Source organism: Dromiciops gliroides, chromosome 5 (genome assembly GCF_019393635.1).
Source record: "Dromiciops gliroides isolate mDroGli1 chromosome 5, mDroGli1.pri, whole genome shotgun sequence".
NCBI lineage: Eukaryota > Metazoa > Chordata > Mammalia > Microbiotheria > Microbiotheriidae > Dromiciops > Dromiciops gliroides.
This window is the reverse complement of record NC_057865.1, coordinates 17,128,106-17,154,972: the sequence shown is the minus strand read 5'-3', so window position 1 is coordinate 17,154,972 and position 26,867 is coordinate 17,128,106. Positions and strand designations below refer to the sequence as shown.

Sequence of the window (26,867 nt, the reverse complement as noted above, 5' to 3'; positions counted from 1 at the left end):
GTCTTTGGATGTTGTGTGTGCATCCAATAATGAAGAGAACGAAGGTGTGTGGTGACGGGGTATACAGTACAAGCCCAACTAGAACCTAACTACAGGAAGCTGAAATGACCTGATTTTTTATTCTTCCACGTGCAGAGAGGTAAAATAAGAAGAAAACCAGCTTTTGTCAGCTTTCTGCCAAGCTTCCTAGTGCAGATCCAGGTTGGGCTTTGCTGCAGAGCGAGCAGATCTTAGTCACAGTAAGGGAACGGCGAGGGAGATGAAGGCGTCCAATATGGGAGCTATGGGGTGGCAAGCCAGCTGGGTGAGAGCTTGGTGACTCTGTGGGCAGCATTGAGAATGTTGGCAAGAAGCATGCTGGGGCATTGGTCATGTGAATTCAGCCTTTTGAACACATTCAGGTGACCTAGCCTCGGAAGGACGAGAGGTTTGGTCTAAGGATGTGTCCTAGGGTTAGCCATATGAGGCAGCATCTGGAGCCACGAGGCCAGGTTCTACTTATACAGATTATTTGTGGATTAGCAGAGTCCTTCTTTCCTCTCTCTTTGGTCATTTCAGTGTTTGTACTTTTGGTGATGAAGTTAAATAACGTAAGATGAAAATCAAAGAAAACCAGTGAACAGTTTGGAAGGCTTTGAAAAGACTAAAATCATGGTTTTGCTTTATATGCATGCACATCTCTCTTATGTTCTGTTCTCATTTTTGTGGATTGTGAGATTATTGTACTAATTTCTATGCTTTTCTTTTTTCTTCCTTTTTAAAAAACTTTTCTGAGATATAAAACACACGTAACTGAACAAACTGGCTAATCTAATATGTATTTTATAAATCTAGAGTTACTTAATGATTCCATTTCATTACAGCAGGAGCTTCTGGGGAGCTTGGTTTGGGGAGCCCCTTCCCTAGAACACATCATAGCTGCCTGCAGAAATTGATTGTGTTGAACTGTACTGCTGAGCTGTCAGTGAGCGAATACCTTGGGAGATGTCCCCTACTCAAGGTTCCTGAAGGGATCAGTGTTTGAGCTGCATGGGGGGGGGGGGTTGAAGACTGAGGCCTCTCACAACTAGTGAGCGAGTGGCATCATGGGGCCCAGGTCTCAGATGTCCTCAACCTCACTTCGGTGTTTTCCATCACACTCTGCTACCCAACCCTGGAGGTTAGTAAGTAGTTCAAAGAGTTTGGCTCAAACCTTTCATTTTTTTTGCTTTAGAAAGAACCTACCATATGTAAGTTCCAGAGAAGGTGCTGCTGCTGCTGCTGCTGCTGTGTGTGTGTGTGTGTGTGTGTGTGTGTGTGTATGTGATCCCAGAGCTCCCTTCCTTTCACACGAGAGGTCAGTGAGTTGTGTAGAGTCCCCCAGATAGGAGGAGGCAGAGATGGGATTTAAAGCTAGCTCCTTGGACTCCTGGGCCAGTGAGGATTCTCTAGCCCCGTCTACTGCATCTTCTCCTTCCTTGGAGTCGTTTCTCTGTAAAACTCTTCATCTGCTTTGATGTCTCCACTGTCTCTCCTTTCACCGTCTTCTAAACCACCTGGCCTTTGGCTTCCAGCGTTGTCCTTCAGTTGAAGCTGTTCCCTCCAAAGTCACCAGTGATCTCTCAAGCGCCAAATCTGATAGCCTCGACTAATGTTCTTGAATAGGTCTCTTACTTGGCCTATTTTCTCAAGAGTAAGCCAGGGCGTGCCAGTCCCCCCTGTCCTCCCATTGTCTCCGGGATCAAGGATGTTGAAAGCTCTTCCCAGGCTGGTGCCTTCCTGCCTTTCCAGAATCCTTCTGTCCTCTTCTCCTCAGTAAAACCTGGCACGGCTCAGGTGGTCCAGTAGAAAGAACATCGCCCTAAGGAAGAGCTGGTGTAGTGCCATTTACTACTTGTCACTCAGGCTCTCTGAGCTTCAATTTCTTCATTTGTCAAACTGGGTAGAAATACTGACCCAGGATGGGGAAGGTGATAGTCAGAAGCAAAACACTTAAGGAGAGATGGGGTGAAAGGAGAGGGAGAATTGAATAAACAGGGGAAACAGGATGGAAGGAAATACAGTTATCAATCATAACTGTGGAAAAAAATTTGAAGCAAGTTTCTCTGATAAAGGCCTCATTTCTCAAATATCTAGAAAACTGAGTCAAATCTATAAAAAATAAGAGTAATTCCCCAGTGGATAAATGGTCAAAAGATATGAAGTCAGTTTTCAGATGAAGTAATCAAGGATATCTATAATGTGAAAAAACCACTATTGATTGGAGAAATGCAGATTAAAACAATTCTGAGGTACTATCTCACACCTATTAGATAGGATAATAGGACAGAAAAGGAAAATGACACATGTTGGAGGGGATGTGGGAAAATTGAGACATTAATGCACTGTTGGTGGAGTTGTGAACTGATTCAACCATTCTGGAGAGTAATTTGGAACTATGCCAGAAGGGCTATAAAACATGCATACCCTTTTGATTCAATAATACCACTGCTAGGTCTGTAGCCCAAAAGAGATAAAAAACAAAAAAGGTAAAGAACCTATATGTACAAAAATATTTATATCAGTTCTTTTCTGTTGGCAAAGAATTAGAAATCGAGGGGATGCCTATCAGTTGGGGAATAGCTGAACAAGTTGTATATGATTGTAATATGAGAAATGATGAACAGGATGCTCTCAGAAAAACCTGGAAAGAACTGATGATTACATGAACTGATGAAAAGTGAAATGAATAGAACCAGTACACAATAACAGCAATATTGTAAAATGATCAACTGTGAATGACTTAGCTATTCTCAGCAATGCAGTGATCCAAGACAACTCCGAAGGACTTATGAAAAATGATATCCATTCCCAGAGAAAGAACAATAGATTCTGAATATAGATTGAAGCATACGTTTAAAAAAACCCTTTTCTTTATTTTTCTTGGTCTCTGTTTTCTTTTACATGACTAATATGGAAATAGGTTTTGCATGACCACACATGTATAACCTAGATCAAATTGCTTGCCATCTCAGTGAGGGGGGTGGAGAGGGAAGAAAGGAGAGGATTTGGAACTCAGAATTCCAAAAATGAATGTTAAAATTGTTTTTACACGTAATTGGGGAAAATAAATATGAAATAAACAATTTAAAAAGAAATGCCCTTGTAGGGTGGTTGTAACGTTTATATGAGATAAAAGATAGGAAAGAACGTAAAAATCTTTGAAGTACCACAGTGGTGTTGCCTGCCTGCCCCTCTCTATCATGCCTCTCTCTAAAGTCGGCCCACTCAGTACACTCGCTGCACTCCTTTCCTCAATCCTGTTACCAGGCCCTGAGAACATTTTCTGTGATCCCTTCTACTGACCCAGTGGAATGACCTCTTTCCTGAAACTCTGCCAGATTAAACCCATGTGGTTCCAGTCACTGCAGTTATTTCACCCTTCCCCAGAATTCCTTGGTGTTTGCTATAGATAACATACTCTCCTTGTGACAATTGATTGCTATTGGTTTTTAGCCATTTTGTTTTGCTATTTCCCTCTCTATCCATTTCTTTGTTGCTTCCCTTATGAAAAATCACCCTGTTAACATCTCTCCATGGTGGTGGCTTTGGAGGGATTCAGTGCCCATTTATAGAAATAGGGATGGTTTCTGGGGCTTCTCAAGTCATAGCCTGTAGGGCTTGAATGTAATTGTCAGAAAGCTTAATACAATCTTAGGCTACCTTAACAGGGGCAGAGATTCCTCAAGCAGTGAGGAGGTGATGGTGCCCTTGTACGCTGCACTGGCCACGCCACTTCTGGAGGGTTGGATTTGATTCTGGGCATCCCTTTTTAGGAAGCTGGGGAGAGAAATCAGCAGAGTGCTAAAGGGGTTCAGAGTCATTGCCAAAGGAAGACGAATGAAGGAGTTGGCCATGTTTAGCTTGGAGAAGAGAATCCTTGGGGAGATATACCAGCTGTCTGATCTCAGAGGGCAGAACGAGTAGCAAGGGGTAGAAGTTAAAAAAGGCAAATTTCAGCGTGATAGATTGAGAAAAATGTCTCACCAATTAGTGTTTGGCAAAAGTGGGAGGGGCACCCTCAGTAAGTAGTGGGTTCTTTTTTTTAGTGAGGCAATTGGGGTTAAGTGACTTGCCCAGGGTCACACAGCTAGTGAGTGTTAAGTGTCTGAGGCCGGATTTGAACTCAGGTCCTCCTGACTCCAGGGCCGGTGCTCTATTCACTGCGCCACCTAGCTGCCCCAGTAAGTAGTGGGTTCTTGGTCATTGGAGGTCTTTATACAGAGGTTGCATAACCACTTGTCAGGGATGGTAGAGTAGATATGCTTTTTCATATGTGGTTGGACGAGGTGGTGCCTTCTAACTTTGAACAGCATCCATTTTTCTATCAGCCTAAAAAGCATTTTTAGTAACTTGGAGTAAAAAGTGTATTTCATTTCATTTAGCCATTCCTGCCATTTGTAGAATGAGGGGAAAATTCAAGAATCCTTTTTTTTTCCCCCCATGGGGCAATGAGAGTTAAGTGACTTGCCCAGGGTCACACAGCTACTAAGTGTCAAGTGTCTGATGCTGGATTTGAACTCAGGTCCTCCCGAATCCAGGGCCAGTGCTTTATCCACTGAGCCACCTAATTACCCCAAGAATCCTTTTTAAAGTTCAAGTATTCTGTAATCTCTAAGAGCGGGTCGAACCATTCTTGGTCATTGAAATTTCAGTTCAAATTTGGAGCTCTCCCTACAGCTCCCAGTCCCTTGGGGGGTCACTCAAGTGTTGACCCCTTCCCTGACCCTGCATGTTGTGAAGGGTAGGGTTGGGGTTGGCCTGTCCATTCTGTGTACTCTGCCCCTTGCTTGGGATCCTGCTTGGTCCATGACCGCTGAAGGACTTTGCCACAGAAATCCTCTTTTCTGGGCCCAGGGACTCCTGCTTTTTTTGGGTGCCGTGGCTTCAGTGATGCTGGCTTGCATCTCTGCATCTCCAGGCTTGGCCCAGGAGCTTCCTTGGTGCTCAGCTGTGGCCTCTCGTCTGCTGCCATCCTTGGGACTACAATCTCTGCCTGAAGGAAGGGGCATAATGGCTCCCCAGGCTTCCTTGTAGGGAATCAGATACCAGATACTTGCAGCCGGCTGCTCTTGGCCTGACCTCCCAACTTGGGATCTCCCCCTTCTGCACTTTGCCTCTCTCTTCTTTTTCCCTTTATTAAGCCTCTGTCTAAGGTGTATATAAACTGTCTGCAGATAACTCATTTTCAGTTTAATTCAGGGGACAATTCAGAAAAAAAGAACAGATTTAGACGTTACCAAGCAGTTAACCTTGGCCAAGGTATTTCTCATCGTCTAAATCCTTCCAAAAAGGATTCTTGAATTTTCCCTTCATCTTCTTAAGGAGACTTCATTAATCCAAAAACAAACTTCTGGAGGACTTTATACCCCAGAGGAGCAAACATCTTTCAAGGTTGAACCAAGCCCAAGTGCAACTCCATAAAAATAAAAGAACTGATACCCCAAGAATTTGAGTGATTGATCACTAAGGCCACACACCTAGACAGTGGCAGGGCCAGTATCAGGCCTCCTAGCTTCCCCCTCCCCCCATGACTTTTCTGCTCTAGTCATTTCCTTCCTTATTCATTCCTATGTGACTGACCCACATTGGCAGGACCAGCCCAGAACACGACCCCAGCCAGACTGCTCCAGTGCCTGTAGGGGAACCCTGCTTGGCATTTCCTTCTCATTGTCTCCCACAGCCTGACAGGTGGAGAAGTTGGGGTGAATTCCTACTCCCGTTGTGGGGGTGGGACACTCTAAGTTGCCATTCTAAAGGGGTCTTTCCATACCAGCATTTTTACGTGACTGTTAGTGTTTAGAATCCTTTTACCACAATACTATTCTTTTACTTCATTACAGGTTTGGTAAGTGGTGGACTCTCCCAGGAACCAACCACTGTGTGTGATCTTGTGTCTGTGGGGAAATATGTTCTGAAGTCATAGTGAGCATTTAATAAATTCTCATTGATTGACTGCTAAGAAACTTTGGAAACAGCCCATTTAAAGGTGCGAATTGGCTGTATATCAGTTGGGACAGCTCGGTGGTGCAGTGGCCTAGTGGCTAGAGCATCAGGCCTGGAGTCATGAAGACTCATCTTCCTGAGTTCAAATCCAGCCTCAGACTCTTATTAGCTATGTGACGCTGGGCAAGTCACTTAGCTCTGTTTGCCTCAGTTTCCTTACCTGTAAAATGAGCTGGAAAAGGAAATGGCAACCCACTCTAGTATCTTTGCCAAGGAAACAACAAATGGGGTCATGAAGAGTTGAACAGGACTGAAATTACAGGACAACAGACAGATATACATACATCAGTCAGTCGGTCCACAAGCATGTAATAAGCTTGGCAGTGTGCTAAGTGACAAAGCAAGGTGTCTGCCCTCAAATAGCTGGAGGTCTAATGGGGGATACCACATGCAGATAACTAGATACAAGATCTACACAGTGTAATGGGAGGTAATCTCAGAGGGAAGACATTAGCCATGGGGAAGACTGAGAAGAGCCTCCCTGCAGAGACTTCATTTGGGTTTGGTAAGCTGTAATACTTGTTAGTATTTCAAACAGACATCTCTCCTCTTTTTCTCTCTTTTCAGTTCAGTTTGTCTAGTTTCATTGAATAGTGAAATTTCCTTTTTAAGATATGTCACTATAGCTTGGAGTTGCCATATATTTGAAAATATTTTTGGGACTCTGTTTTCTATAGTCAGTGGAATTTTACTAAATTTCAATTTAATAGATAGTCCTTAAATTCTAGAGTAAAAATCGGTCATTCAGCAGTCAATCAATTTATTTAGCCCCTTCTACCCAGCAGGCATTGTGCTAAACACAGGGGACACAAAAAGAGGCAAAAGACATTCCCCGCCTTTGAGAAGCTTACCTTCTAATGGGGGAAATGTACACAAAGCCAGGTATCCACAGGATCCATAGAATGGAATAAACAGACGGCTACTCTGTTTGAAGGAATCATCTTATTTAAAAGTTTACAAGGGAGAAAAATTTAGAATCCTCCACGAAAATTATACTTTTAATTAAACAAATTTGGATATCCATTGGAGTTCTTTTCATAAATCACAAACATAAATTTCTGTGGTTATATTTCCAAAACGTACGACTTTGTTGAATACATTCATAACTAGAAAGATGATGATTAGTTAAGTGCCATAGAATTCATGCCAAAGTGTCAAATACATCTTATTTTTAAAATGTACCTAAAGGGGGCAGCTAGGTGGCGCAGTGGATAGAGCACGGGCCCTGGAGTCAGGAGGACCTGAGTTCAAATCCGGTCTCAGACACTTGACACTTACTAGCTGTGTAACCCTGGGCAAGTCACTTAACCCTCATTGCCCTGCAAAAAAAAAAAAAAAAAAAAAGTACCTAAAGGCAATATCTTATTTGCTGCGTGTTGCTTGTGAGTCTCCAGCTAGGTCTTTCCTATGATAACAGGCCTCTGAAGTGTAATCCCTTGGGTGGATACACCCAAGGATCACAGGTTGAGGGGTGGAAAAGGAGCCTGTGAGGCCTTTGAACCCCACCCATCGCCCTTCCGTTTGACACATGAAGAAGCTGGAGGATTGTCTAAGGCCCTATAGGTAGGAGGTGAGGAAATGCGTTGGGATTTGAACCCAGCTCCTCTGACTTCAAATCCAAAGCTCTTGGCAGACCTGGCTGCCAAGATCCTATCGTTATTAACTAGCATACAACATGAGTAATTTTTTATTTATTAAAAAAATAAATCTGTGCTACTGGTGAGTGAGTATTGTGCATTAATGCCTCTGAATTCTCCAGAAAGCTAATAGGAAACCATGCTAATAGCAATCCTGAAAACCAAAACTGGACCTTTTTCTGGAGACTCTTAATGAAATACTTTATGAGCTCTTGGCTGTCCTTGAGTTGTGCAAAGTGTGGGGGAGGTACCCCCGATGAGCCATGACCCTGGGGATTTGTGCTACAGAACAGTCCATCTTCTCCGAGCTTCTGCCTGACTTCTGACTCTAGGCCACAGGGCCAAGGAAAGGGCTCTCTTGGGTGTTCCTGAAGCCTTTTATCCACCCAATAGAATTAGGTTTTTAATTTGCGGTCAGTCCAGGTTTGTCAGGCTGGCTGACAGCTGTACCTTGCACATGAAGGAGTTCCAAATTCAGCCTGTACGTGTGAAGTCGCTTTTAGCACTTCTAAAGTGAGGCCTCAATTCCAAGCAAACTCCACATCACTGCCACTCCCTAGGAGCAGCATAATTGCCATTAGGGACGAATCGGCTTCTTAAAAGGGACAAATACTGATGAAAACTTCTTAAGAGCTTTATGACATTTTTCTCATGAAATTACTCCTTCACCATGCTGATTAATGCCTAAGTTTAAGAATTTGATGTAGGCATTTTACCATTATAATTTTGAAATATGGCAAGTCCTTGCAAACATTCTCAGATTGCCTTCTGTCTGTCTGCCTTGTAAAAGATCCTCTTAGTTCAATGGACCATCCTCCTTAAATGATGTCATTAGCTCAGATTGAAAAGACATTGCCTGCAGGGAAATCGTTTAATTGTCCTAAAGTGCCTGCCTTCTTGCTGTAGATCTTGAAGGCGCTCACTCACTTCCATCTTCAGATGAGGTCATTTATATCTGATCATTTTTAAAACTCTCTGAATGACAAAATGCTAAAAAGAAAGCCATTCTTATTCTGAAAGTCCTCCGATGGCCCGCATTTTTCCTTTTATTTACAATTAAATCTACACATAGAGGTTTCTTAAAGTGTACAGTTGTTTGATGTGTCTTTTTCACAGTTTTAGTTTATCAGAATACTAGCCCCAAATTGACGTATGGGAATCCTATAGTTTAGCAATCCTTCTGTGAAACCTTTCTGGGGCTTCTGTGGAAAAGTCAACTTATTTGAACCCTTTCAGATCTTCCTGGATGGAATCTGCCTTTAGAAATCAGATCCCAGGGGCAGCTAGGTGGCACAGTGGATAAAGCACCAGCCCTGGATTCAGGAGGACCTGAGTCCAAATCCAGCCTCAGACCCTTAACACTTGCTAGCTGTGTGACCCTAGGCAAGTCACTTAACCCCAATTGCCTCACCAAAAAAAGAAAAAAAAAAGAAATCAGATCCCTTAGAATACTTCAGTTATAGATCACAGAGTCCTGAATTGGAAGGGACCTTGGAGGTAAGCAAGTCTAACCCCCATTCTTGTGTATACAAGGGTCAGAGAGGTGAAGTGACCTTCCCACAATTAGACAGGGAGTGGGCCTCAGGAAGAATGATGATGGAGGTGGTCTGAGACTCAGTCTCTTTATTTCAGCAGATTAAAACCAAATGAGCTCTTATCCATGATAGGTTCTTCCAGATTATGACGTACAGTTAGATGGACAATTTATAAAGTTTGTAGATCAGAATACTTGCTAAAGGGATGCTGGAAATAGACTATGACCTGGGTCCAGAATTTAGCAGAAGACTGAGCTGGGATTGCCTTTGGGAAATGGCAGACTTCTTTTAATGACTTCAAACTTTTTCCAACAAGCAAGTCCCATCTTCTTCTTCTTTTTTTTTTTTTTTAGGGTGTGGCAATGAGGGTTAAGTGACTTGCCCAGGGTGACACAGCTTGTAAGTGTCAAGTATCTGAGGCCAGATTTGAACTCAGGTCCTCCTGAATCCAGGGCTGGTACTTTACCCACTGTGCCACCTAGCTGCCCCCAGTCCCATCCTTTTTATACCATTATTTGAGTAGTAGTGGTATATGACTGTGGAGTCATGAGCCACAAAGAGCTGGACATGAGTGAAAACAAAATAGTGAGTGACAAAGTAACTGGACTGGTCACATGGCAAAAGGGAGGGAAACCAGTAGAAAGCCTAGTTGTTTCATAGGGTCAGGAAAAAGTAAGGGAGGCCCCAGCATGTTGGAGAAATCTCTCGTGGTGAACCTATGGAAGCAGGTATGAATGGATAATTTGCCATCTTATCTTGGGGGAAGCATCCCCCTTCCCGAGAGCACAGATCTCTCGAGGTATTTGAATGTGCTCATTTGGCTGACAAACATCAAGGGCAGCAACGTTCTCTAAACAATATGCATTTGCTTCGTAATCTATTTGTTTCTCCCCCTATTAATAAGTCGTCATCTTTGGATTCTTCAAGAATTTTAGGCCCCAAACAGTAAACACAACTCCTTTATATTTCAGAACAGTCCCTTTAAAGGATGCTGTGTTTGGATCAGTCTTGATTAATATGATCAAAACCTTGAGTTTCATCGTCATTTGGATCATTGCAGTTTAATGCCTTTTTATCTTTTGTGGTGGAGGAAGAGCAAAGCTGTCATCATGAAGGCATTGAAGTCTTTCCATAAATGCTGGTGCTGCTGTGTGGGATGAAGTGGGCAGGCCCTGCCCTCTGGGAGCAAGTATTCTAGAAAGCTAAAACCAGCGATTCTGTTTTAATGAAAACGGGCTGCACAAGTTAATATGCAAACTAGTTTATAAACCTTCCCAGGAGACGTTTAAACATTTTCTATGCATGTGTCCTTCTTTTTAAAGACATCATATTTGACAACTCAAAACCTTTGGGTCCTTGGGAGACCTTTACTTAGCCTGATAAAAATGTACAGCTTCAAGGATTTTGAGTGCTTGGTAATAATTTCATGGTTTTAATGCATAGATAGTATCTTCTTTTTCACTTATCCCCCCCCCCCCAATTGGGGGGATGGGAGGGACAGTTAATATTCATGGGAAAAAATAAGGGAGTGAGACTGCAGGTACTTTCTGAGATGAATATTGTGCAAGGTCAGCCACTTCTTCATTTGGATCTTTTTTTACCTGAGGGATTTCCAGACAGATTTCTTAGGATTCCTCAAGTATTAATTTTGTTTCATCTCGAACAGTTTAAGGAACTTTTAAGCGCTGGTTTACATTTGTTTCAGAAGCAAAAATGGAATTTAAAATGTTTTTGTAAAGAAATAATCATGACTATTAAATTTGTGAAATAAAAAAAACAAAGGAGGGAATACTATCAAAACTATAGAAAATGTTCCACGGGGCTAATAATGTGAGCCACGAAAGTTTGAAAATACAAATAGAAGAAAGCAATCGATACATGAATGCTTGTGGTCAGACAGCAGTATCAAAGAGAACAGGAAGTAAGATAAAATCAATAATTGGATTTTGACAAATACAACCTCTTCACTGTATCTCTTGCTTTTGTTACCCGGTTTGCCCCTAAGTGACCTCATCATTTCCTCTCTCCACGAGTATTGATGATGCTTGAACGATACGATTTGGGGGGAAGACTTTTTAAAAGTCTGCCTTATTAAATTTAGACAGTGGGATGTTATGTAGCTCGTTCTTTCAGTCATTTGATGCGAAATTCACCAAGATCAGTCACAACAGCATCCAATTTTCTTCTAGTTGCCGGTTCACTGCTGGGTCAGCAAACTTGTGCCGAGAAGGGAATGAAAGGGTATGTTGGTCTAAAACAGGTAATAGGCAGCTTTTTGTATCCAGGTGAGAAGGTTCTGGGCTTCCAGACCTAAGTAATTAGGGGGGTAAGAATCCTTAGATAATTCAGCCAATAAAGGTGTTTAATGATAGTCTGAACAGTTAGAGGTGATGATTAATTAGCCTGGGCACTCTGGGCTGGCCAGTCTGTGTGCAGTGGTACATACTGGCCATCAGCTGGTAGGCATGCAGGCTTGTAAAGGGCTTTCTGGCTGACACTGGTCATATATCATTGCAGCTGTGCCCTTTGATTACTGGGAGGGCTTGCAGAGTGATTAATAGCCAGGATCAATGTTTCTGCCCAGCACATGACATTTGGTCACAGAGCGACCATATACTTATTCCCCTTTGGCACAACGCTTAGGAGAAATGAAGGATGAGACCTGCCAATTTATAGCTGGGAGCTTCCAGTTTATAAAATGAGTCAACTTTGACTGTACAAAATTATTCCCCATTGAAATAATTAGTGCAGCATTAAACACAATTAGAACTAAAACTCGGGGAGCATGCTTGCTGAATCCAAGCCAGTTGACAGATGGTTAAGGCCTGATATTTGGCTGCCTGTGAGGTCCAAGAGTTATTATTTGGCCACGAAAATAAAAAGGCTTGGATTACACAGTCGTTCCCCTCAAATCGAGAGATTAGATAATAGTGATACAAAAGGCACCTTTCCCACTTAAAAATGGCCTAGAATGTTGGAGTGTTCAACAGGACAAGTATTATAGATGCGTGTAAACACAAACCCTAGAATGTTCTTGTTGCATCCTATTGGCTGCTGTCAAGCTAGGGTGTTTACGCTTCAGGCAGGTATGATTTCAGTCTATGTGATAGTAAAGGACTGATTTCATATGATATAACATTTAATGACATAGGATGGGCTCTGTCCCACTTTTAGTGCTACTCATAAACATTACTAAAATGAAAGGTTACCAAACTCTCGATCTTAAACCTTCCACAGAGTTAATTTAACTGGGTGATAAACAGGAGACTAAGGTTTGTGAATTCAGCTTTATAGATGTGAAGCAAACCTTATGTGTGACCGGGTCATTCTCTGTGGTGCTCTGCTGGCTGGTGACTTCAGGGTATGTGTCATCTCAGTTTAGGCACAGCCTCCCGATGCAGTCACTGCTCAGCCCCTTTGTCCTTTCTCACCTAAGGGAGTTCTTGGCCACGCCCATGTATAGACCATCTATCTATGCCTTGGTGTATCTGTGACCTCATCAGTGGGAACACTATTGGCTTCCATACTCTTTTATCCTTTGAGATTCTCAGCTATGTTCTTCTCCATGCTTGCACAGAAGCTCAGATCCTTTCTGACTGGTCCTTGCCTCAGTGATGTGCCTCATATTACTTCTTGTACTTGGTAAGAGGCTGCGGCTTACCCCACTGTGAGCTTCTCCCTCCACTGTTTGGTGAGCCATCACTAACTTGTGAGTTCTCTGAAGTTGTGACATCCCAATGTTATTGGGAGAGCATTTGTTTTCAAAAGATGTGTCTTTGAGGCAGGCAGAAGCTTGAGGTTGGTAAAGTACTACGCGGTTTCCCAAATGCAGGCCCCTCTCTCTATTTTTAGGACATCCTAGGCCCAATTCATTGTCATTTTGTGGCGCCTATCCCAGACACATACATATATACACACATATACTCTAACTCAGTAGACTGGCTCCCCAAGAACTGTTTGGGTCAATCTGCTTTAAATCATCATGGGTTTAATTTAGAAGGCCTTCTGATATTCTGGGGCATATTGCAACTGGCATAATGTCTTCAGACAGGAGCATCTTATAAAGATCTCACCAACCATAGGGAATTCTCTTTCCATTTGGACCTCGTACAGGACATGCAGGGCAGTGGTGAACACCTTTGACAAGCATATCAACTCCCGCTTTTGTCTTGCATGATGTCAAGTTAATAACCAGAGGGTAATTGAATAGAGTTCCCTGTGGCTGAATATTTAAGGAAATTTGTGATCTTAACATATGCGTGAGACAGTCCTCCTTGGAGAGGGTCTTGAAGGCTGTGTGTTGCTCTCTCTACTGAGTCAGATGCCCTTTTGTCATCAGCGAGCAGTTAGTTTGTCACTGTAAGGCTGTGGTCTGGTGTTCTCATACTTCATCAGAAAACATGGAGATACTTCTCATAAAGATTTTCTCAAGGTGAGGAAGCAGGCCTGTGAGTTGGGAGTCATTAGTGCTCTCTGGTCTCTTTTGGGAGCATTAATGTAATTTGTGATTCTCCCCGCCTCCCTCCAGGCCTCCCTCCAGGCCTCTTCAGGCTTTCCCTCTCCAAGGTGTTTTGTGTGGAGATCCCTCAGGGCTTCAGCACCAGTGAATGACTCGAAGTAAACACATTTGCCTCCAGTGTCACACACTTTACCAGTCTTCAGATTGGATGACCTTAATACTCCATGGAGTCTTGTTCATGTTCTAGGCAGGCCTCTTCTTGAGGCTTCATTCACATGTTATTTCATGCCTCCTCATTCATTTTGAACACCTTCTTAGGGCCTAGTCCTGTGCTATGCTGTCCAGTAGTTACTCCAGATAGGTTATCAAAGGCTGCCATGGATCAAGGGTGTGTGATATAAGCTCTCTGATGATTAAACACCTAGGTGGGTGGGGTATTCTTTGGGGACGTTAAAAAGTCATGTGGGGGCAGCTAGATGGTGCAGTGGATAGAGCACCAGCCCTGGAGTCAGGAGTACCTGAGTTCAAATCTGGCCTCAGACACTTAATACTTAACTAGCTGTGTGACCCTGGCCAAGTCACTTAACCCCAATTGCCTCACACACACACACAAAAAGTCATGTCTGTAATAATTACAGATTAGGTAGTATTTTGTGGTGCCAAAGCACTCTGTATACGCTGTGATTCAGTTCTTTCAGCAAGTGGGACAGTGACAAAATGACTTTTTCCTTGTTAAAATTGAGGAAATTGGGACTTACAGAGCCACACATTACCTTTCTCCTCTATTTTCTAAACCTTTACTTTTGAAATAAACTTCTGATGGATGCAGAGTTATCCAAATCCCAGTTTAGTGTCTATAAACTGGCTAGGCTAAATGGATGGATACATGCAATAGGTATAGAGACATAATGTATAATAACATAAAGATACATAGTTAAAACATGGACAGATAATATATAATATTTAATAGAGAAGCTGAATTATCCCATTTTAAAGATGAAGATGGGCTTAGATAGCAACCAAGTAATTAATAGGTATTAGTAGATATTTATTAAGAGAATCCTTAATAAATACTTATTAATTGCTTGTGCTGGGCACTGGGCAAACAAGTACAATGAATGAAACAGCCCCTGCTTGCAAGGATCTTCCATTCTAATGGGGGAGACATCAAATACATATGAAAATGCACAGAGGACAAATGGAAAGTGAATAAATACAAATATATGCAAAGCAGTTCCGTACAAGGTACCTTGGGAAGGCAAGCACTGACATTTGGGGGGATCAGCAGACATTTTGGTGCAGAGGAGGGTGTCTGAGTTGCCCACGGTTTAGTAAGTGATGGAGCCAGGATTGAGGCTTAGGTCTCCTGACTTGGAATTCAGGGTACTTTTAATTCTACTACATGGACTCTCAGAAGTCTCTATAGTTGAAGCATCTGGCCTAAATTCAGGATTAATGTTCAGGTTGAATTTTGCATTTCATCTGACAAAAAGTTTATTTCCTGGCTAAACCTCTTCTTATCACTGAATAAGCTAGAGAGTCCCAATATGAAGTAATATGATGTAGAGAAAACAGGAGCTTATGTGTGATCCTGGCAGTAGAAGGTATCACTACAGTTGTGACATGAACAGATCTTAGGAAGATCAGTTTGACAGCTGGAGGGGGAGAGACTAGAGGCAAAGAGACCAACTAGAGGCTACTGTCGTAGTCTAAGCGTGAGGTGATGAGGCTGGTGGCAAAGTCAGAGGAGAGATATTATGAAGCTAGAACCAACAAGAATTGGCAAGTTATTGGATGTGATAGGTGAGAGAGCGTGAGCAGGCACAGATGTCATCTTCGTTGTGCCTGGTGACTGAAAGAATTGTGATGCCCTTGACAATAAAAGGGAAGTTAGGAAGAGGGGAGACTTGGAGGAAAGATGAGAGTTCAGTTTAGACGTGTTGAGTTTTAAGATATTTATGGGGCATCCTGGTCAAGATGTTCAATAAGCAGGCGGAGACACAAGCTTGGAGGTCAGGAGGGAGATTAGGCCTGGATAAATCAATCTGAAAATCATTGCTTAGAGATGCTAGTTGAATCCATGGGAACTAAAGAAGTTACCAAGTGAAATAGTATAGAGGGAAAAGAGAAAGAGAGCCTAGGACAGATCCGTAGGAGAGCCCCGTGGTTAGTGAGTGTGACCTAGATGAAGGTCCAGCAAAGGAGAGTGGATGAACCTGTCAGATAGGTAGGGGGAGGACCTGGAGAGAGCGTCATGGAAACCTAGAGAGAAGAGATCATCAAGAAGAGGATGATTGACATTGTCAGAAGCTATAGAGAGATGAAGAAAAACGAAGGTTGAGAAAAGGCCCTTGAACTTATCAGTTAAGAGATTACTGCTGACTTTGGAGAGAGCAGTTTTAGCTGATTGATGAGGTCAGAAGCCAGACTGCAGAGAATGAAGAGAGCGAGGAAGGGAAATCAAGGCACATTGTATACAGCCTTTTTAATGAGTTTTATCATGAAAGATAGGAGAGATTTAGGACACCAGCAAGTAGGAATGGACTGATCAAATGAAGGTGTTTGAGGATGGAGGGAGCATGAGTGTGTTTGTAAGCAGTGGTCAAGCGGATTCAGATCGAAGATTAGTGAGAGAGGGAGGATTATGGAGCAGGGCAAGCTATGGGAGAAGGCAGGCTGGGGTGGGATCCCTTATGCATGTAGAGGCATTTACTTGGCAAGAATTCAGGCCACCCCTTCATGTGAGGTAGGAGTCGGGGAGGAGACAATAGAGGAAGGCATCTGAGTGGTATGGGATGAGCAAGAAGGGACAAGATGGTGTTCTCAGGGAATGGCCCAATTTTTTTTCAGTCAAGTATGAGGTGCGGTCCTCAGCTGAAAGGGTGGGAGGTGGGGGAGCCACAGGAGGTTTGGAAAAGCCACATTGGTGAGTGGGAGAGTGAATCAATTAGGCCTGTGTAGAAAGATCGCCTTGTTGAGATGAGAAAGGGAAGGGAATTGCAAGGGTAATGGCCTGGGAAAGAACTGAGGGTGCAGAGATTTTGGGTCATGACTTAGGGCTTGTCAGGAAAAGGGAGAGAGGTGATAACAACAGGTTGTGATTAGGCCCATTTCAGAACTCATCGTTTGTGAGTGATGGCAAGGTCAGTGGTGTGTCTCGCTGACGTGGGGGGCAGAAATAAGTCATGGAGAATTAGGAAATGGAGTACTTGCGAGTTTAGAGTCTTTGAAGGCAGATCAGTGCGTATGAACTCCTTGAGAATGAGAGGGGTTAGGGTTAGGCCACTGGCCTCATTGAGGAAGGAAGGAGGGTGTCTTACAGGTTGGTAGATGAGCCACGAGAACTGTGACAGGGCGATCAGTGCGGATCGAGTGAACCTTAAAGCAAGAGCACTGACTGAGAAGGTGGGTTCTTTCTGTCTTCCCTTTGACCTCTGGTTCTCATGGACCTGGACAGCTTTCATTCATGATTCTTTGAAATGTGCTCTTCAGGCTCTTGTGCCCTACAGGTGGTTTGGTGACTCTTAAATTCTTTCCCCTCACTCCTCCCAGTCTGCTGTCCAAGCTGGTATTTCCATCTTCAGAATATTCTTGCATGTTCCCAAAGCCACCACCCTCATGCAAGCCCTCACCACCTCTTCCATAGACAACCACCATTGCCTAATTGTTTTCCCTGCCCCAGGTTCCTCCCATTCTAATCCATCCCCTGATTGGACGGAAGCCAGAGTGATTTTCCTAAAGCCTGGATTTGTCCACATCACTCCTCAGCTAGATGAACACAAGTGACTCCTCCCACCCAGGATCAGATGTGAAGTTCTCTAGTCAGCCTTTAAAGGTCCGGTCCGGTCCTGTCCTGTCCTTTCCTTTCCTTTTTTCTTTCTCTCTCTCTTTCTTTGTTTCTTCTCTCTCTCTCTGTGTTTCTTTTTTCTGGTGAGGCAATTGGGGTTACACAGCTAGTAAGCGTCAAGTGTCTGAGGTTGGATTTGAACTCAGGTCCTCCTGAATCCAAGGCCAGTGCTCTATCCACTGTGCCACCTAGCTGCCCCCTTTAAGGGTCTTTATGGGCCATCCCCAGCCTGCCCTTCTGGTTGCTCAGACCCCTCACCTCTACCTCTTACTTGACATGGCTTCATTGAAGGCTCACTTTCTGCCAAAGACCTTGCCTGCTCTGCAGCTCCCAAGGACTTCTCCTCTGAGATCTCCTCATCTGTTCTCTTTATATCTCCTTGGTGCCTCTTTCTTTAGTGTCCTTTCCCCCTTGGAATGTGACCTCCTTGAGGGCAAGGGTGGTTTTTGCCTTTTTTTGTATTTGAAGGTTTGGGGTTGATTAATGCTAAGCTCCTCCCTCTCCCCCCAGGCCATCATTTCAGTCACCCCAATGGGACTTTTTTTTTTTGTGGGGCAATGAGGGTTAAGTGACTTGTCCAGGGTCATACATCTAGTAAGTGTCAAGTGTCTGAGGCTGGTTTTGAACTCAGGTCCTTCCGAATCCAGGCTGGTGCTTTTTTCACTGCGCCACCTAGCTGACCCTGACCCCTGTGATGAAATAATGGGATTTAGCAGATACTCAAAGACCCACCTGGAGATTAATCTAGACTGATTGAATCAAGTGAGAGTGATTGACTGCTGATTAAGCCTACTTCAGGTTAACTGGATTGTAATCACACCTTGAGAACACCTTCAGAACCAATGGATTTGGATGACACCAACCAATCAGCTTGAAGCAGTGTGTAAGGACCGCCTCTGTGCCAGAACTATAAAAAGCTTCCACAATTAGTTTGCTGGAGAGAGTTCTTGATTGAAGCAGGCTTGTGGCAGAGGACTTGAGGAAGAACCAGACCAGGCTGGAACTCTAGGCTAAATAGGCTTTTTTCTTAACTTTCTGAACTCCATGGGAATATCTGTATGCTTTAATAAATGTTTAATGCCCAAGGATTGGTGCTAAAGCTTCTAATTTAAGGCGACCACAATTTAGATTTTAAACATCACACCCAAATGGTTTGATACATAATCTTTCCCTTTTTCCCACTGAGGAGCTGCCCCTCCATTGACTCCCTGTTCCTTGTAGGCCCCCAAAGAAATGAATTTGTGTGGCATTGTCAGCCTTCTGTTGCCTGCATCCATCTTCAGTGGGCGTGATTCAGCTACAGGGTTTTTGTTCTTCCTCATGTGTGATGCTCCATCATGTCTCTGCACTTGCTGTCCACCATGGGATGCTCTCTCTCCTCTCCTTGGCCTCTGCCATCCCTGGTTTCCTTTGGGTCCTTCCTGAACGATGCCTGTCTTGGTTTCCGCAGCCTCTCTCCCAGCTGGTCTAACCTTTCCCTCCCCTTCTAAGGTTGCCTCTTGTCTGCTTTCTGTGTTGTACCTATACCTGTGTTTATTACTTCAGGATGTAACCTCCTTGAGGGGAAGGACCATCTTGCTTTGTCTTTGTATCTTCAGTCCCTAATACAAGGCCTTGGCACAGAAGGCTTTTGCCAAGTGGAAATGGAAGCCACCCAGAGCACCCAAGGGACCTTGGTTCCCCTTTCAAAGTCCAAAATGATCCAATTTTCTTTTGAATTAAGTGTTGAAAATGTGAAAGCTTTGGTTCACGGACTCTTTTGGTGGCAGGTATATATGCTGATTGGCATCCCTGCAAGTGTTGGTGGGGTTGGGGTTGGCATTCGCCATTGTTCTATCTTCTCTTGATGGATAGATAGAAACCGCTATTGTAAAGGGGGCTGTGTGCTGAATGAGGAGGCTGTGTCTTGTGTCAGGAACACTTTCTGAGTGTTCTGCACTCAGAAAGATTTCAGCTTGCTTCCTCTGGGCTCCAGGACTCTGCTGGGAGCTCCAGTTTCCGAAGACCTGCTGTTTTCTATGCTCTGTGAAGATCCCCTTGGTACTGATTGCATGTAGAGGGAGGAGGAGTGTCCGGATTAGTTAATTAATGAATCCTCTTGGATTACACCTTCTCTGATAGGGATTTCTGAGACCAGAAGGAGGATCCCTTTTGTTGTGTTCATGGGTCAGCAGCTGGAGGGAGCTTACCTTAGGAAACACAAGACCAGTAAATACAATTAACATCAGAATGGAAATGTTGGTGTTGAGGTCTTCAGTAGACATTTTCAACACTCTGGCCATCCCCTTAATCCACCTGGACCTAATTAGCTGAAGTGCAGGGGTCTCTCGTGCTGTTTCTGCCATGCTTCTGTTTCTGCCATGCTTCTGTCGGGTGGGATATCGCACAGATGATTCCAAAGAAGGAATCGGAGACCACGAGGCAGGTGATAGTAGTAAAGCGAATGGATTTTGCTGTTTGAATTGTCTAATGTCAGGAAAGCTGAGGCTTCACTTAGGTCAGGGAATTAGGCAGGAAGGTGTTGCAGTGTTCCACAGGAGATAGCCTGGCCCACGCTGGAAAGCGGCCAGTCTGTAGATGGACAGGTGAGCCCGGCCACCTGTTACGACGGCTGTGAGTTCACATTTTTGTTGTCGATGTAATTTAAAAGGAGGGTGATAGAAATAACAGACTTGACATTCATATGACATTTCATGATTCGGGCAAAGCAGAAGAAATAAGTCTCTGCATTTTTTCCGCACACACACATTTATAGATTATATTTCCATGTCTCTTTCGTATATTATGTATAGCGATATAGAACATCTATATCATAGCTACCCTCTAATGAGTTCACTGGTTTACTTATGTCATTGCCGATGCCCTCTACATTCAAGCAGCCCTTGTGGTGGGTGGGTTTCCTTTGGATGAGGCCGTCCTGGGCCATCACAGTTCCCACAAAAGCTGTTGTAAAGGAGGAGGTGAGGGCTCATGGTTACAGACTCCCCCCACCCCATTCTCTACCCTCTGGAGCCCCCAGGCTCTTCTTATTTTCTGCACGTCCATCTTTGAAAATGAGGCCACTGGGGGCAGCTAGATGGCGCAGTGGATAGAGCACGGGCCCTGGATTCAGGAGTACCTGAGTTCAAATCCGGCCTTAGACACTTGACACTTACTAGCTGTGTGACCCTGGGCAAGTCACTTAACCCCTATTGCCTCACTAAAAAAAAAAAAAAAAAAATGAAGCCACTGCTCTATTCTGTGCTCAGGTCATTGGTCCTTTGCCCTCCTCCTCATGTGTGTGTTTATATGTGTGAGTGCATGTATATCTGCATGTATATGTATATTAGAGTGTGTATGTCTATGTGGTGTGTGCCCTTGGGCCTTGTTCCACTGACCACTTCCTTGTTCTCTCTTGTCTTGTTTGCCTTTATTGAGCACCTGCTGAATTCACTAAACTCTGCTAGGTCCCAGAAATGGAGCCATCCGTGCTTCCAGAGAGCTTACTTTATGGCGGGAGATCCCCTGGGGGTGTATAAGCCCATAGAGAACATTACAGAATGACAGAAGGCAGGTTTGTTTGGTAGGCTACTTGCAGCTGCTGCAGTCAGGAAGGGCTTCCTGTAGGAGGTGGCATCTCAAATGAGGTGTCCGGACTGACACTAACTGCCATCCCTCTGCAGTCTAGTCTTATTTCTGGTGAGCTCCCTGCCATCCTTCTGGGACCCAGGTTCCCAAAGTATGTGGTTAATGAATGCTTGCTGTAGTGGGAGCTCTGGATTATTGCGGTAGCCTCTTAATGAGTATCCCTGATTCAAGTCTCTCCGCAATCCATCTTCTGCTCAGATGCCCAAGCGATGTTCTTTAAGCACAAGCCCAAACATTCTGCTCCCTCCTCAGTAAACTCCATCCAGGAGCTCCCATTTTTTTCTCTCAGCTTCCTCCTCTGTAAAACAAAGGCTCTGGAGGCGGCGATCTCTTATGGGGCCTTCCAGCCCTCCGTCTGTGACCTTATGAGCCTCTAAGTCAGGGCGTCTCTCCTAATTGAAGGTTACTTGCCTGTAAAATGACAGAGTGGAATTGGTCATTCTCATCTTCTGATATGGTTTGGAGTTAGTGGTGAGTGAACTGAGTGAAGGACACAGAGCCAGGAGCACCGGGGGCCATTCCCAGCCCGGCTGCCATTCATGTGTTCTGTGGCTCCTTCACTTCGGACAAATAAAAACCTGGGCCCAGGAAAATAAGGGAGGGAGTGACTGGAGTTGTTACAAATTATTCTTATCCTCGCAGAGGAATTCGTCTCAGGCTTCAGTTAGGCAGCAAGTCGCCGACTAGATGAAGGATGCGATTTGTGCTTTTCAAAGAAGATTCACCTCCGGATGAGCACGGGCCACCACCCCTTCCACATGCGAACGAGGGCCCTTCACAGAGACCCTTGGAACAAAGGCTCCCTGTGAAGAGGTATCAGACGGGAAGAGAGTCGGTCAGTGTCTGCCTCCCCTTTCCCCTCCCACACTTGGTGACCACGTCCCCTCTGTGGCCATGTGGGGACCACTTGACATCCTCCTCCAGGGAAGGTGAGGAGGAGGCCCAGACACAGAGTTCCGTCTCGAGATCCTGAAGGCCTCTCCTGTAGCTTGCATGGGCTTCAGAATGGCTCTTTGTGTCCTCCAGAAGACCCACTGGCTGGCTTGCTTAGGCACTGCCAGCTGTGTTGTGGTTCCGTGAGTTGTTGGAGGCCCAATTGCAGACAAAGAGGGTGTGACTGTGTATAGAATAAACATGGCCACCTCAGTCAAAACTGCTGGCCTGAAAAATGAGTGTTCAGTGCGTCTGTGTTGTTGTTCAGCTGTGTCACAATATTTTAGAACAGGCCAGTCGGTAAATGTCTTGTAGGTACGCCACCAACAGAGAGGCCTCCCAAAGGAAATTGTAAAAGGGACCAGATGTGCAACTCTCCTTTTAGTTAGTCACTGTGAATATTCGAACCTGGAGTTTTGTGGCTGCCTTGGATCTCAATTCAGTTAAACATGGATTAAGCCCCTGCTGTATGGAAGGCAATGGGCTAAGTCCTGGGAAGGGGGTGCTTTCCCCTTTGTATGTGCTGCGTATACTGTGTATATATGTGCGTATGTGTATGTATGTACACCAATGACTTAATTAATGCTGGGAACTCCTGCTGAGGAAGCTCCTTCTACCAATTCAGATCAGCAGCTGTTGTTCAGTTGATGGTCTTTGATTGTTGTCTGGGATATGGAGAAGTTAAGGGACCCTGCAATCCTCATTAGATATGAAGTGCATAAGGTTAGGAACCCCATGCTAGGAGTCAGGTGGGATCCTCTGGGAGGGTGGAGGATTTCACCTTTCTTTGCAGTTGTCCTCAGGGTTTCAGTTCATTGGCTCAGCCATTCAACAACATAAGACCTACTGTGTGCGAAATACTGGAGCCAGACCATGTGATCAGATGCTTGTTTATATTTTCTAATCTTCTCATATGTGTCATCTTGTACCTTGAATAAATGCCTTCCTTCATCTTAGATTTTACCTCTGCCTTCTCTAGTGCCCAAGCATGGACAGCCCCTTGGGAGTAGGGATTGTTGCATCCTTTGTACTGGTATGCCTAGCACATAGTAGGTGCTGAATAAATTCTTGGCAATTGAGGGCAAGTCAAGGAGCTAGGACCTCATCACCAGGCCCCTTCAAGATTAAGTTTTGCTTTGTCTCCAGTAGACTTTCAGTGCCAAGGGCAGAAATAAAAGTGCCCCTGTCCCTCCCACTGTGGTCTACAACCACCCCCAATGACTGGCTGACAGTTAGATGACTCCTTGCTGCCCACTCTGTATGGTGACGTCTGACTCGGCCAGTGCTGTGAGAAGGGCCTGGGATACCTTTGACCTCAGGTAAAAGCTCCCATGAAGCTGAGCTCCTGGGACTCTCGGCCTGCCCCCAGAGACTGCTCGTGGGGGCGATGCTGGAGTGCTTCATCCTGTTTTACAAATAATTCTGTGTCACAGGAAACGCAGCATGTCATTTGTGAATTGTTCTTTTATAAAGAAGTGCTAACCTCGCTCCCCGTTCTGTGTTGGCATCCGTCTGTTCCTCCTCCATACAGTGACGCTGTTGTGGTCCCCTTAGTCCGTCCTCTGCTTTCATGACATCGAGGTGCCCTCATCATTAAGCACACGTCCAGAGCAGAGCAGCTGCTTTCTCCAGGCACATTCTCACCAGGGTGGACTTGTTTTGAAGGACACTGCTACCCTGTGGATAAGCAGAAGACTACCCTGGCGTAGTGTCTGTTATCAGGCCAGAAATAGAGGGCAGAGTGTTAGGAGGAGGTAAGAAGTCGTTGGGAGTCCCGGGCGTTTGGGAAGAGGTCCTCATGGTACCAGTGTAGTATCTTCAGAGACTTGTTTGAGCCTGGAAAATGAGGACAGGTTGGTGTGTCCATTCATTAGAAACAAATGGTGTGATAGTTTTCTTTTTTTCTTTTTCCCTTCCCATCATTTAATGGATCTTGGAGAGCTACATGAAATACCCTCACAGTCTTCACAAGATCATCACCACAGTGTCACGTTCCCAAGACTGGATTCCGGGGGGACTTCTTGAGAGGAATGAGTGTCTAACGGGACTGTGCCACGTGCCCTTTTCTTTTCTGACCTTCACTACTTCACAACATCCGTGGTTTAATTCATGGCCCCATAACCAACTTAAGACTGGCTCTTCTGGGTATTTCAGTAAGTGTCCTACCTCTCCACAGTCTATCAGAAGGCTTGCTCTTGATACCTTTTAAACTTCTTGGGACTTGACAATTTTTTTTTCTGTGCTTTAAGAAGAAAGGGTTACCTCCATGCCATAGGGATGTCCCCTGTCAAAATAGAACTGTAGTTGAGGTTTCTGATGTAGTCAGGATAATAATTGAATTGTAGTCTCTACAGTTTGAAGAGTACCCCTTCAACTCCCTGCCTTGTATGCATTCCTGCAAAATTATATTTTTATATATCATATAACATAATGCATAATATACTATACAAAATTATGTTTTTAATAATTATTCTTTACTTCTAATTTAGTAATATTCCCAAACATTTATGATTTTTCTTTTGAAATTTTGGGAATCATTGAGAATGTTATTTTTCTATCAGTGTTTATATCCTAACACCTAACTTAGCGCCTCCATATAGGGGGTACTTAATAACTGCTTATGATTGGAAGTCATTTAGACTGCCAGACTTTGAAGTAGTTATTCAGGTTTTAGAACCTTCAGGAAAAGTTCTATACTTTCTTTTTTCTTTTTTTTTTTTTTTTTGGTGAGGCAATTGGGGTTAAGTGATTTGCCTAGGGTCACTTAGTAATTGTTAAGTGTCCAAGGCCAGATTTGAACTCAGGTCCTCCTGAATCCAGGGCCGGTGCTCTATCCACTGTGCCACCTACCTGCCCCAAAGTTCTATACTTTCTCTATGTAATTCAGAGCATAGAGAACATTCGGCTCATATTCATGTTCTCTTGCGTGATAATAATAACTCAAATGTGTATGGCGCTTTGTAATTTACAGACCATTTATATCACAGTGCCCCTTGAAGGTAGGTAGTATAAGGATTATCATAAACAGTCGGTGCTGAGTTTTGAATGTCACAAGCTTTAGTATGCTAAAGAGATATGAACAGTCAGAGCTGTTACATGATTTTTAGACATATAATTTCTCTTACGGACAGAAAATGAGACTTTAATTACTAATTGTAGCTAAGGTAGGGAGCATAGTCAGAACCTGGAAAGATAAGAAGAGAGAGAAGTAAAAGGATCTGCATCTTCCAAGTTAGAAACTAGAAGCGATGGATTGTACAGTTGCCATTGAGGAGCACATCTAGCTGAACAGAGGAATAATGTAGAAGCGGAAGATCAGAGAAGTCACTTTGCTGATCAGTCAAGCACAATGTGGATCAGCTCAGCTGAGCAAATGGAAGCATCTGTTTAACATGGAAGCCTTCAGAAAGGTTATGGAGAGTTCCTGAGACAGAAGGAAGAAAGCTCACCGCTCCAGAGTTCCGAGATACTCTGAACACATGGGCTTTCCTCACCCAAGTACTTCCTTCTTAAGGTTCCTGTGTGTGGCCCATTCTTTCCCCCAGGCACTGAGTACTTTGGTGGAAATCTGACCCTGGTTTATGGGTGAATTGTGATGTGGTTATTGTTTATGTATTTGTTTTAATAGGTCAGTATCTGTGATCTGACTTCATTTTGGTTACTGATTGGTGTCAGTATTTTAGTAGTTGGTTGTGTAAATAGAAGTCTATTGGTGGGGCCTCAAGGGTTAGAGTGGAGAAGAGTGGGAGGATATTTACTTATCAGACCCTGACAGAATTTGAGTGGAAGGTCATGTGGGTTTGGTTCTTCTGAGCACAGAGACCTGCTCCTGTGCCCATGGGAGAGGCAGGAGGTGCTACCAGGGGGAGGGCTGTTCCATGAACTTGTGGGGTGATCACAGCCTTTGATTCTGAAGTCCCTTCAGTTCATCCTTCTTCCTCAACCACTCTTAGACAAAGGGGATGAGATCCTTCTTTCCTCCCTCCTGCCCCTCTCATTTTAGAGCTTGTTCTCTTTTACAACATCCATTTGTGTTTCTTTTAAGCACATTTCACTTCTTTTTAAAAAATTTGTGTGTGTGTGTGTGTGTGTGTGTGTGTGTGTGTGTGTGTGTGTGTGTGTGTGGCAATTGGGGTTAAGTAAGTAGTTAAGTAAGTTAAGTAATTGGGGCTAGTAAGTGTCAAGTGTCTGAGGCTGGATTTGAACTCAGGTCCTCCTGAATCCAGGGCTGGTTCTTTATCCACTGCGCCATCTAGCTGCTCCGCACATTTCCCTTCTAAAGATATAGGGATGGTTTAGGACACAGGAGTTATTTCAGGCCCTTCCTTTGTCTGAATATGACCTTGCAAACAAAAATCTGCCATCCTCCCCCCAGTAAATTGCTCGTGATTGTCGTAATATTCTTATCTTTGGGTACTTAATCTAGGGTAGCCGAGAGGAGCGACCTTAGCCACCGGTATGATCTGAACCTCTTGGAATGTACTTTAATTCTCTTTCCATCCCCCATGGCCTTGCTAACCAGGTGAAAACTTGAAATTAAGGCGCTTTAATCTCCTTCGTGTGCATGTAAATTTAGTTGCAATTTAAGGACCTTCATGAATGCTAGAAGGGCAGTTGGATTTAATTTTCTTGCCAGTAACATAGAGTGGATACATATACAGAAAGCAGGATTGGAACTTTTGCAAATAAAGCTGAAGAAAATTCTGGGACAAACTTTGATCCCCTGACCTTGGCAATATCCCTTTTACATAAGCATGAGTGGTACGTTATAGCAAAGCAACATGTGCAAGATAACACTGTTGACC

At 44.0% G+C, this 26,867-nt stretch overlaps 1 protein-coding gene across 3 annotated transcripts in view; it reads left to right on the top strand.

Moving 5' to 3' along the window:
* The window catches only part of SKAP2 (src kinase associated phosphoprotein 2), a 164,297-nt gene that overhangs the window by 47,602 nt on the left and 89,828 nt on the right, over window positions 1-26,867 (top strand). Inside the window, exon 1 of one of the 3 annotated variants that reach the window (XM_043967928.1) lies at window positions 23,872-24,215. The exons of the other annotated variants lie outside the window; for them this stretch is intronic. Within the exon in view, the coding sequence (XP_043823863.1) occupies window positions 24,008-24,215 (208 nt within the window). The 5' untranslated portion in view covers window positions 23,872-24,007. Of the gene's footprint in view, window positions 1-23,871; window positions 24,216-26,867 lie in introns of those variants that run through there. 3 annotated transcript variants of the gene reach the window in all.